Here is an 11,637-nt window from a genome sequence, read left to right on the forward strand (position 1 = left end):
ATATTCTTTTAAGAAAGCTAATTAATCGAAACCCTTCCACATAAAAGTTTTGGACCATATTTCGTGTATCAAGGGAGGACGCAACTCCTTAGACTAATCTATGGGGCCATTGCCAACGCCAGCATTAATTCTAACTTGTGACCCTATGGAACTCCCAGTTTTACTTCACCATCGTAGACTTCTTAAAGCCATGAACAGTCCTGTCATCCCCGTGAATACTACTGATAGCCACAATGACCAGATACATGCATTATAGTAGCTCTTGTGGATTCATATACTTGTGAATTGTGACATTTGAAGGACTAGATATCATAGGAATGGTAGATTGTGATAGTAGGTGGTATTGAATTCCAATTTCTGGTACAAATAAGAGACTTCACTAGAAATCAAATTTTAGTTTATGTATGTATGTATGTATATATATATATATATATATGAAAGCGTGAAACTATGTGAGCTATCTAAGGCGCTTTTGTACAAATCAATGGTATTCGAAAAATGGAGCTTGTAATATACTCTATGTTCACAGTTGGAACAATGTTAGAAGCAATTTGTTTCAATGAAGGGGAACTGTACTGTCCAATACAGTGAAAAAGGGGTCCCTGAATTTGGGTGCGTGACGACCAAATTTAGGTATGAGCGTCTTTAAATCATGCCCATGTCACGTTTAAAGTGAGATGGTGACACAAACAGAACAAACTCGCATGAGCCTTTAACAACTTATTTCATTTCCTAGTGGCCACCGGTGCATCCTCCAATCACCTTTCATTAGATAGACAGAGATACAGAGAGAGAGAGAGAGAGAGAGAGAGTGCAATATATTAAGCCTTCCACTCTTAATGAAGTATAGAGAATAGGAGAGAAATGGGTGGAGAGGTTCATGAGGAGTTCGAGATGAATGTTAGGTATGGTCCTCCTTAAATCATGCTCTTGTCACGTTTAAAGTGAGAGCGTGACCAAAGCGGAACAAACTTATGATCCTTTAACCACCTATTTCATTTGCTAGTGGCCATTGGTGCATCTCCTCTCTCTCTCTTTTCAGGGGTAGGACTTCCATACAACCATTCATGCTAGTGAGACATGTCACTAAAAGCTATATATAGGATCATCCTCCCGTTATACTCAACACTCACATTAGAGAAAGAGAGAGAGAGAGAGAGAGAGAGAGAGATTGCAACATATTAAGCCTTCCACTCTTAGTGAAATGAAGAGCATAAGAGAGATGGCTGGAGAGATCCATGAGGAGTTTGAGCTGAATGAGGTGGTAGACACCCTGCATGGGTCTGTGGGGAGCAGGCTGGCTTTGGTCTCGAAAGAGTTTGGGTTTGGAAGGGGCAAGTGGGATGGTAGCAGCACTTTAAAAATACCAAAAGATTGCTATAGAAGCTTTGTCATACATCCCAATGGAAGGTAATCCACCATTCCTTTTAGCTTTGCTACTTCATTAATTGTGTTACCACATCATGAGCAAAATTTAGCGTGGAAAAGGTACAAATCGACTAACAATAAGCATAAACACAAACCGACCTTCATCCAGTTAATTTACATTCAAATCTCCAATTCCAAAGAGAGAACAATATATATTCTTTTTGCTTGTTATTTTATAATTATGCGAACAATATTACTATGCATTCCTAACCTCGGCCTTTGACCATATAGATCGTCAATCTCATGTCCATGGTATTTGAGAAAAAGGTTCATATAAACATCTCTCTACGTACTTACATTGGTACATAATTCAGGCATGACAGCATCAATTTAAGCATTTACCAAGCGCAACCATCCATTAATGTAACACTCTGATAATCTCCTAAGATATTATTAGCATAAAAGAAAAACATAGAGTCATAATTAATGTCAAAATCTCTTGATCAGGCGTATTAGCTGTGGATGTCGAATTTATATGATATGAATTAATTCATATTTACCATCATTTCAACTAATGTTTTGGTATCCTTTCAGATTATATAGGGTTTGGGTGAACATCATATTTCTGTGGTCCATCTACTCAGCCTTCTTCACACCATTGGAGTTCGGCTTCTTTCAAGGCTTGCCGGGGTGGTTGCAGGACCTCGACTGTGTGCAATTCATCTTCCTCGCCGATGTGGTGCTACAATTCTTCGTGGCTTATAAAGACCTCCACACCTACAAGATGGTCTACATAGAAGAATCATTGCTCTGCGGTGAGGACAGCATCCATGAGGACCTGCACATCACTCTCCATGGCACAAGACTTGCATGCATGTTCTCTACAGCATAGTTTGCATGCACTTTCAGACCCATTCCCTCGATGAATCCGGCTGGATCGGGTCGGTCGGATCGGGTCGGATTATGTCTAAGTTGAATGGACTGGAACAGGATTTTTAGCCACTTCTTGCTGGATCTAGCTGGGTCTGTTTCAGTTCCATCAGGTTGGGTCCAACAATATAAAATACATAACCAACAAAATACAGTACGTGTCTTACTTGGTCATGGATGGACACCTTCAGTGCAAAATCATTTGCAAATCAAGTCTCAATCCACCTAACCGATCATAATGGTGGATCGCTTCATGGTGGTCATCAATCTCAATCTCTATACTCTAATTATTTCAATGGACATTAGGCATATTTTGTTTTGAAAATAATGGTGAGAACACTATTAAGGTTTTATTTGAGAAAAATATTATTCAAATTAAGATCTACAATTTTTTTCGATGTGGAGAAAGATATAACTGCAAAACAATGATTGTCAAGCATTTCATCACTATGGAGTGCAGTGACAATGGTGGAGATGTTTAGACTATAGCAACAATATTCAAAAACTAGTGTTATTATTGATTTTATCTTTGGTCCAATGATTCTTCAAATTAATTTTATTAAATGCACTAATTCAAGAAAGCTTTTTGTGATGCAGCTCAATGGCGCTACATGCATGTTCTAACCAATGGATCGGGTTTACTTTTGCTATCAGTTATTTTTTCTTACGTCTCCATTGCTTATTTCTCATAATAAATCTATAAATATTTCTCTGCAAATTTTATATTCTTTATTTTTGTTAACATTGTCTATCTTTTTTTTAAAAAAAAATATTGAATCATTTCCAAATACTAGATGACATTTTTAGATTTGTACTGAACTTTGAACTCTTATCTCTAGCTAGTCATTCTTGAATGCCAAACTTGTGACCATGGAATAATAAAACACAAAGCTAGAGAGTTTACAACAACATGATTCTTGTCATGCAGCTATGTGAAGAGCAGTTTTGCTGTTGATGTTCTTGGATGTTTTCCTTGGGATGCCATCTACAAGGTAAAACTAGAATGGAGAGAACGAAAGAATAAAAGCTTACTTCAATATATGTACCTGAATGCACTAATATTGCCACTACTTTTTATTCTTTTCTTCATCTTTCCTTGTCTCAGGCCACTGGAAGAAGGGAAGCAATTCGATATCTAATTTGGATACGCCTGTTTCGGGTGAAGAAGATCATCCAATTCTTCAAGGAGATGGAGAAAGACATTCGCATCAACTACCTTTTTACAAGGATTGTGAAGCTCATCACAGTGGAATTATATTGCACACACACAGCTGCATGCATTTTCTATTACCTTGCAACAACGTTGCCACCAGCGCAAGAAGGATATACATGGATTGGGAGCCTATCACTGGGGGACTACAAGTACATTAACTTCAGGGATATTGACTTTTGGAGAAGATATATTACATCGTTGTACTTCGCGATCGTGACCATGGCAACTGTTGGTATGATCTAAACCACATGCCAATTCCTTTGCAATGATTAAGTTTCAATGCTATCTAATGATGTGTGTGGTTATAATCCGTTGACAAGATTGGTTGCTTAATCCATGTTGGACTTCAGGATCCTTATTTCTCTGCCTACAGTACTCGGTGAATCAGCATAGGAGGTTAGCTGTTGTGTCAAATACAACAACTAGAACTCATCCTAAAAAGCTAGCTAGAAAATTTTGGTTGTGTTCCTTGATACTATATAAGTATCTAAGATCCATCCTAGGATCAAATACATATCTGCATAGATCTTTACATACTCTCTTCATTAAGTCTTAGCATCCTTGCTAGACTAAGGACATAAATTCATTCGGATCCAATCACAAGTACTATAAATTCAATCACAAACATCACGATTAGCTCATGGACGGTCCATGGGCTAAGCATTGCTATTATCTACTTAATTCATAGGTGATGTGAGACTACATACATGCCTTAGTTCCTCATGTTAAGCTTAATAAAAAAAAGAAAAAAGACTTTGCTTGCCATTTGTTAAAATTTCTTGAGAAGTAGGCCTCCAACTGTCATAAGGATTTACATCCAAAAATTTATTTTTGAGCTGACTTCTCATCGGTATATAGTTTATACTGCCTTTCTCCTGTTTCCGTTTACATGGTGCACAAGTTCTTATACCGTAGGAAATGGGACAGGAAAATATTGACAATATTTAATTGCTAATTTACTCACTTTAGGAGTCAATAACATTGTTACAGTAGTTTAAAAATTTCCCTATAGGAATTAATACCGAAGATATCGAATTTTCAAACTCCCCACATCCCCCCGCCCTCAAAAAAAAAAAAAAAAAAAAAGAGGAAGAAGAAAGACAATTCATGATGCGACAAGTTATGTAGTTTCAGAATCCCTAAAGCATAGGAACGAGATTTTAAAGTCCCCTCCTTGATTGATCATCTTAACATGCATTACGTGTAATTTATTATATTTTTAAATTAGTGGATACACACACACACACATATATACACACAAATATATATATATATATATATAAATGTTGTGTGCCTGTGCAGGTTATGGTGATATACATGCCGTGAATGCTAGAGAAATGATTTTTATCATGATCTACATCTCTTTTGACATGATACTTGGGGCCTATTTGATTGGCAACATGACTGCATTAATTGTTAAGGGGTCTAAGACTGAGAGATTCCGAGACAAGATGACAGATCTTATCAAATACATGAATAGAAATAAGCTTGGCAAAGATATCAGGTCCCAAATCAAGGCCCACCTGCGGCTACAATATGAAAGCAGCTATACTAAAGCTACAATTCTTGAAGACATTCCGGTGACTGTTCGATCCAAGGTTACTATTTTTTCAACTTGAACATATTTCATTTGATAAACTGATATCATAGAGTTTCACCAGATCTTCAGACATTGTTTAAAAAGAATACCAGGCTCAGTCTCACTACCGACATACAATCAGAATGCTTGGAAAAAAATGTTTGATGTTATTTTTATATCTCTACAGAATGCAATTTCTTGTCTTAGAGAAATTTAGAAGAAGAATTTTGCATATCATTCACTCAAGTTTGATACATCTTTCATCTACTGATATCATCACTACTCTAGTCCATGAAGAAATAACATATACACGGAAACTTGAGACATTATAAAAGTAATCTATGGTACAAATTATAGAAGTGTTATTGTCCTACTACAAGCTGCATCATTATGAAACATTGTTTTGATTGGTGCAAGTTAATTGACTCATTATTCATCATATTGTGGCAGATATCTCAAACCTTGTACTTCGACATGGTTCAGCAAGTCCCACTTTTCAAATGGTGTTCGGATGAATTCCTGAACCAGATTGTATGTTTCCATCATAAATTTTCAGAAGTTGTTTCTCTTATATTTGGTCACTGTATTAGAGATTCATTGCATGCAATAGAGGTTTTTAACTACTTATTTAAGTAAAAATTGCAGGTAATGAAGCTAAATGAAGAGTTCTTCCTTCCAGGAGAAGTAATACTAGAACAAGGGAGTGCGGTGGACCAACTCTACATTGTATCCCATGGGTATCTGGTAGCAACATTGTCCCAGCCGTAGTTGATCTAATGATTACCTAAACCTGTTTGTGGCATACTGAGACATTAGAAATATATCAGAAGTAAAAGATAACTGACTGAAGTTCTCTTTCCCACTCTTTGAACCAAAATAATATTTCCACTCAGAATACATGCATGAGGTATTATCTTATTGTTATAAGATGGCAGAAAAGATCGTATTGGCTTGGTCTCAATCTAATTCTCTTCTCTAGTTTACTACCTAATTAGCCACTTAATTAGTTTGCCTAAGCATATGCTTTATGATCAACTTTGCTAAGTCATCAGGTTTTTGAATATTTTGTTTGGTGTGCAAGGATTATCAGGCTGCAAGCATCATATGCTGGCGGAGAAAAATAAGAATCTGAAGTCTAGTCCTTATGAACCTTCTCTCCTCATGGCTCTGATGTATTATAACTTGTCATCCATGTTTATAACAGAGTTCCTACCATCTCTTTTAAGACCAAAGAGGCAATTTTGTGCATATCATGTAAAAAGAATCCATAAGTACTAAGTTTGAAGTCCCCAAACTAAGGTGGTTGTCATCTTACAGCTTGTTACTAGATTTATATTTATTATTTGAACACAAGGTGACAATATATGTTACTTGTAGCTTTTGCATCTCATATTTTGAATGAAGGCTTCTAAATACCTTCTTAAACATCAACATAACAAACATATGCAGTGAAGGAGAAAGTGAATCAAGATTAAATATAATGGAAATTAAGTGATTCAAGCAGCTTACAATGTGATTTCATGTACTATGTTATATTAGGAGGAGGTCGTTATTGGAATGGATGGCTTGGAGGAAACCGTTGCAGGACTCGTTCCTTACAACGTGTTTGGTGATGTTGCAGTCTTATGCAACATTCCACAACCATATACGTTCGTGCTTGTGAACTGTGCAGACTTTTACGAATGGAGAAACAATCTCTATCAAGCATTTTGCAACTTTACTTCAAGGATAGCCGTCAAATACTAAACAATCTACTAGAGGTTTGATGCTTAAATATGAACTTTATTCTTGCCATGATGAAACTAGTAACAAGCAAGAACTGCTCCTCTTCTATTTTCTATATGGAGTTCTAATCTCGGATTTTTAGGGAAAGGAGACTGATCTAAGGATCAAGCAACTGGAGTCTGATATCACATATCTTATTGCAAAACAAGAGGCTGAGCTTGCATTGGGGGTAAATAATGCTGCTTATCATGGAGATCTGCATCATCTCAAAGGCTTGATAAATGCTGGAGCAGATCCAAGCAAAACTGATTATGATGGAAGGACTGCATTGGTATTTTCTCTGTACCTTGACCAACTTTTGATCCTATAAATTTTATTCTAATCCATCCAAAATCTATTTATGGCTTCTTGTCCATTACATATCACTAGTTTGAAGAATTTATTTTAGTCCTTACCAATGCTGCAACAAGACTCAAACAATTCAGCTGCTTGGACCAACTACCATCCCGTCGACCTGAAGCATCTTATTTTGGTCGATACCTGTTGTCATTTTTATAGCGTAGGGGAACCCCGTGCTCCTGCCAAAAGGGAAAAGAATACTAATTCAAATTAAATTTTAACTCATGTATGTACAAATTTCTATTCTTACCATCAGTTTATGTTTATCATTGTGCATGATCATTCTTAGACGGCACTTTTTTTTACCTTTGATTCATGAGCTAACAGTTAATATTGGTATGTGTTGCATCTCAAGAACAAATTTATGGACACAAGACTATATTGTGTTTAATTTTGTCATGTTAACGGCTGCAAGCATTAAGCAGCATATGTCTGACCCCTCCCCAGACCCTACAATGGCAGGAGCCTCATGCATTGAGATGCCTTTTGCACATGTTGAAGATGTTAAATGGGTACATAACAGAAACAACATTTACAAATCTGGTTATTTGTATGTATTATAAATTTGGAGTCCTTGGTAAATTTGATTTTACAATTATGTGATAACTTGATTGAGTCCTAAATTTATACATGTTCTTTCTTTATATTTCTCTGCATCAGCATATGGCTTCATGTAAAGGATACGAAGAGATAGTGAAATTTCTGATACAATGGGGAGCAAATGTCAATTCTATAGGTCAGTAAAGAGAGAGCTAAATAAAATGATATGTTTTCTTTTGGCTTTCTGTGCCTAAGTAATCATGGATAAGTGTTCTTTTAATACATGATAGATAAGTTTGGAAATTCTCCATTGTTGGATGCTGTAAAGGCTGGGCATGATAGGATTGCTGCTATTCTTGTGGAAAACGGTGCAATTCTGAATTTGGAAGATGCTGGAAGCTATCTTTGTAAAGTAGTGACAGATAGCAAAATTGACATTTTGCAACGGTTGTTGGAATATGGAGTTGATCCAAACTCCAAAAACTATGTCCAGAGGACACCACTTCATGTTGCAGCTTCAGAAGGCTTGCACCTTGTGGCCAAGTTATTAATAGAGTTTGGAGCAGATGTACTTTCAGAAGATAGGTACTCGCTGATCATTATGAACTATAAGATAAACTAGTCTTATTTCCTAAGCTGCATCTTACAAGTGAAATTTATATTTCTAGGGAAAAGTTCATTCTTGGTTTTCATACTCTAATTGGTATTCTTGATTTGTGATATTAACTTTCCAAGCATATTATTAATTGATCAATAGATGTAGACTAATCTATACTGAACTTATACACTTGATGTAAAATCAATCATAAAAATTTTAAATGATGATCCATATAGCTGATAATGATCTACAATATTTAAAACACCTACAAATGAAAAATCATGTTATTTGGAAGTCATCTATGAATGCATCGAGTGGATGAAAAATAGATGGTATAAATAGTGTGATTGTTAAATTTTAAATGCAAGCCATTAATTACGATCTAAAGGTTTTCAAAACACATAAAATCCAATGTGTTGGACTGCCTCTAAATTGAAATCAAATGAAAACATTATATTGAGCCATTAAGATTGTCAATTTTTGAGCCAATTAATGCATAGGTAAATGACCTCCAAAATGGATAATATTTCATTTTAGGTACCCATATCATTATTAACAACATGGTCATCATTTTAAATGCTTAAGATTGATTTTGACTGAGTTTATTGAGGCCTCATCAACTCAAGTGCAGAAGAGTCCACATCTACTCAATATATAGCTCAGCTTTTACTAAAATAAATCAGTGTTGACCAACAATACTAATCAAAATAAAATTAAAAAATATTTCTCACAAATGTTCCATTTTGTTAACTTCTTTTCTTTTACGAGAAAATATTGTTAAATTTTTTTAATGATTCAAGAATGTATGCCTTCAAAAAGTCCTTAAAGATAAACTTTGTTCCATAGTTGAATTACTTCAGTAGGCATATGTCAGTTTTTCTTCCATGCAGCTATTTTTTGAAAGTTTTGAATAATGCATGGAAATTCTAATCTAGAAATGTTATATGTATGAAGGTTAAAAATATTGTAAAATATGTTACTGATTCGCCTCTAGTCTACACTCATGAATCAGTTATGAGTAACTTTAGCAAATTGTTAATAAGTATTCAAGAGATCTATATAACTGCAAATTGGAAAGATGTTTCTGAAGGAAATCAAAGTTAGCTTTATAAAACTATTCATCATGGGTGTCCTTGCTAAGCTTTTACATGCCATGGTAGGTGGGGAAACACTCCCCTTGATGAAGGCCAAAGATGCGGAAGCAAACCACTGGTTAAGATTTTGGAACAAGCTAGAGCGAATTGCACGAACAACCAATGATCATTCTGAAAAATCATGATGTCTTCCTCAAAGGCAATCACTAAATATTTGTCCATTTGTTCTCAACATTCATACCATACAACACAGTATCACTATTGGGATCCTATTGTTGAAAGCTTCCTCCAATATCCTTACTTTCCTCAAAAAGCATATAAGCAAGTTTTCTCTTGGTCACTGTCTCCATTAGTATTGTATGTTCTAGAGATTTTTCCAGAGTACTAAATAGCTTTTATTAAAGTTGATAGAGATCATCAAAGCAATCCCATTATGTAATTGAAGTTAATTTATCAGAGACATTCATATCTACAGGCTTCTATGGATGGTGTTCTTAAAATTTATAAGGGGTACTCAGATAATTAATTATTTATGATTGATATATTTTGGCACCTTTTCTATACCAATCATATTTTGAAGTTCTTGTGTGTCTGTTCTTAGCTACCATGCTATATTAAAATGAAAATGAATGGTGACATGATTTAAATTTACAGGTAATCAATTTACATTGGTAACTCAGTATATTTTCCTTACGACAGGCAGGCAAGAAGCTTGTTTTACATATGTCACATTACGAAAAGAAAAACATGAACATTTTCACTTTTTTTCTTTCATAGGAAAGCTTGCAAAATTTTTTATGAACAAGACTTGCAGAATTTTACTGCACGTACTGCAAGAGTTGGATATTCTAACTTGCTAAAGCAAACAATCAGCAAGGAAATCGGTATTGCTATTTTTAGGTGACTTCCTTCTATCCTTCGAAGTTTCTCCTAATTAATAAACTCAGTCACCAACGTAATTTGCTTAATAGTTGTTGAAAAAAGTCCCCAAACAAATTGAAAAGTAGGCAAAAGAGAAAAAAATATTTAAGTGTGAAGTTAAGGTTTAAATTATATAAATGATACAGCAAATATGTTGAGAAGATGTACACATCCATATTAAAAGCTTATAACCAACTAAGAAATTGCAATGCAGCCAAAGTGTGATTAACATTAGTGAAATCCAATAACATGTCATGAAATTTAGGAATAAAGTTATCTTCCAATGAAACATTAAAGAATGGAAAATAAGTAGTGTTGCTTTGCAGTAAATTAGTGCAGTAAAATATTCTGCTATTTCCCTTGAATTAAATTTTTAACAGAAAAAAACGCAATCCTGTTTGGTCGCATGCTTGAAACCCTTCTAAGGTTCACATCATTTTCAAACTGCTTCTGATTGCTTTATGCTAGCCATCGAACTCAAAACAAGACTTCATAACCGGATTGCTAATTTAAAAATTCTATTTTTTATACTTCTCAATAATTTCCAAAGAGGGCAGACTTGTCCTATATGAAGTTGCTTTATTTTTTATAAAACATGCTGGAGGATCAACCAAATGCGCCACCTCTTCCCATGTGTTATGTAGAATTTTTTGATTGCTAAGTCCAACACCTAGATGTAGCAGCAATTGTCTACCCTACAATGGCCACTTGTCTCCGTTTCCAGAGCCTCTAAAACAAAATTAATTCACCTTATCACAAGCTATTCCTGTAATATTTTAACATCTAGTCTCTAATGATTGTTTGAAATTTTGCTACCACTGCATCGCCATTCAAGTCACTGTTCCAACCCACATTAATAATTCAAAACAACCGCGGTTAATGATTGTTGCCTGCATTTGTATAGATTACGAGATTAAGATGGTTATCTCCCTATTCATACAAAATTGAGTAACCTTCCAGTTATCCAAGGCTCCCATGCAGCAATGACAACAATTTCTGCTAATTTTACTTCTTTTAAAAATTTTAAGAAGTGGTATAAACTTGAAAGGAATTCATATATTAGCATATTGCTAGAATATAATATGCTTATCTATTTCCTCAGAATAGTTGAGCCTCAGGTCAGACTTGAGCTTTCCAAACGCTGCAGGAAATCAAGACAACAATTATATGTTCCTATATTGCAATTTGCTGGAGAATGTTACATTAAGTTCTCGAAGGGAGAGTTTTTCCCAGCAGGCAGACATGAACAGAACATGGGGTCATCACTTCT

At 35.1% G+C, this 11,637-nt stretch overlaps 1 protein-coding gene across 1 annotated transcript; it reads left to right on the plus strand.

The window, feature by feature from the left end:
• Positions 1–1,150: 1,150 nt before the first annotated feature.
• LOC105051554 (potassium channel KOR2-like) lies at positions 1,151–9,967 on the plus strand. Its single transcript, XM_010932055.3, is given in 14 exon segments — positions 1,151–1,410; positions 1,963–2,159; positions 2,162–2,183; positions 3,227–3,290; positions 3,404–3,743; positions 4,814–5,109; positions 5,541–5,621; positions 5,736–5,834; positions 6,630–6,738; positions 6,741–6,850; positions 6,958–7,146; positions 7,875–7,950; positions 8,045–8,339; positions 9,513–9,967. Coding segments are annotated over 14 exon segments (2,184 nt in total). The 5' UTR covers positions 1,151–1,204; the 3' UTR covers positions 9,613–9,967.
• The last annotated feature ends 1,670 nt before the right edge of the window (positions 9,968–11,637 follow it).

Source organism: Elaeis guineensis, chromosome 9 (assembly GCF_000442705.2).
Source record: "Elaeis guineensis isolate ETL-2024a chromosome 9, EG11, whole genome shotgun sequence".
Lineage (NCBI taxonomy): Eukaryota > Viridiplantae > Streptophyta > Magnoliopsida > Arecales > Arecaceae > Elaeis > Elaeis guineensis.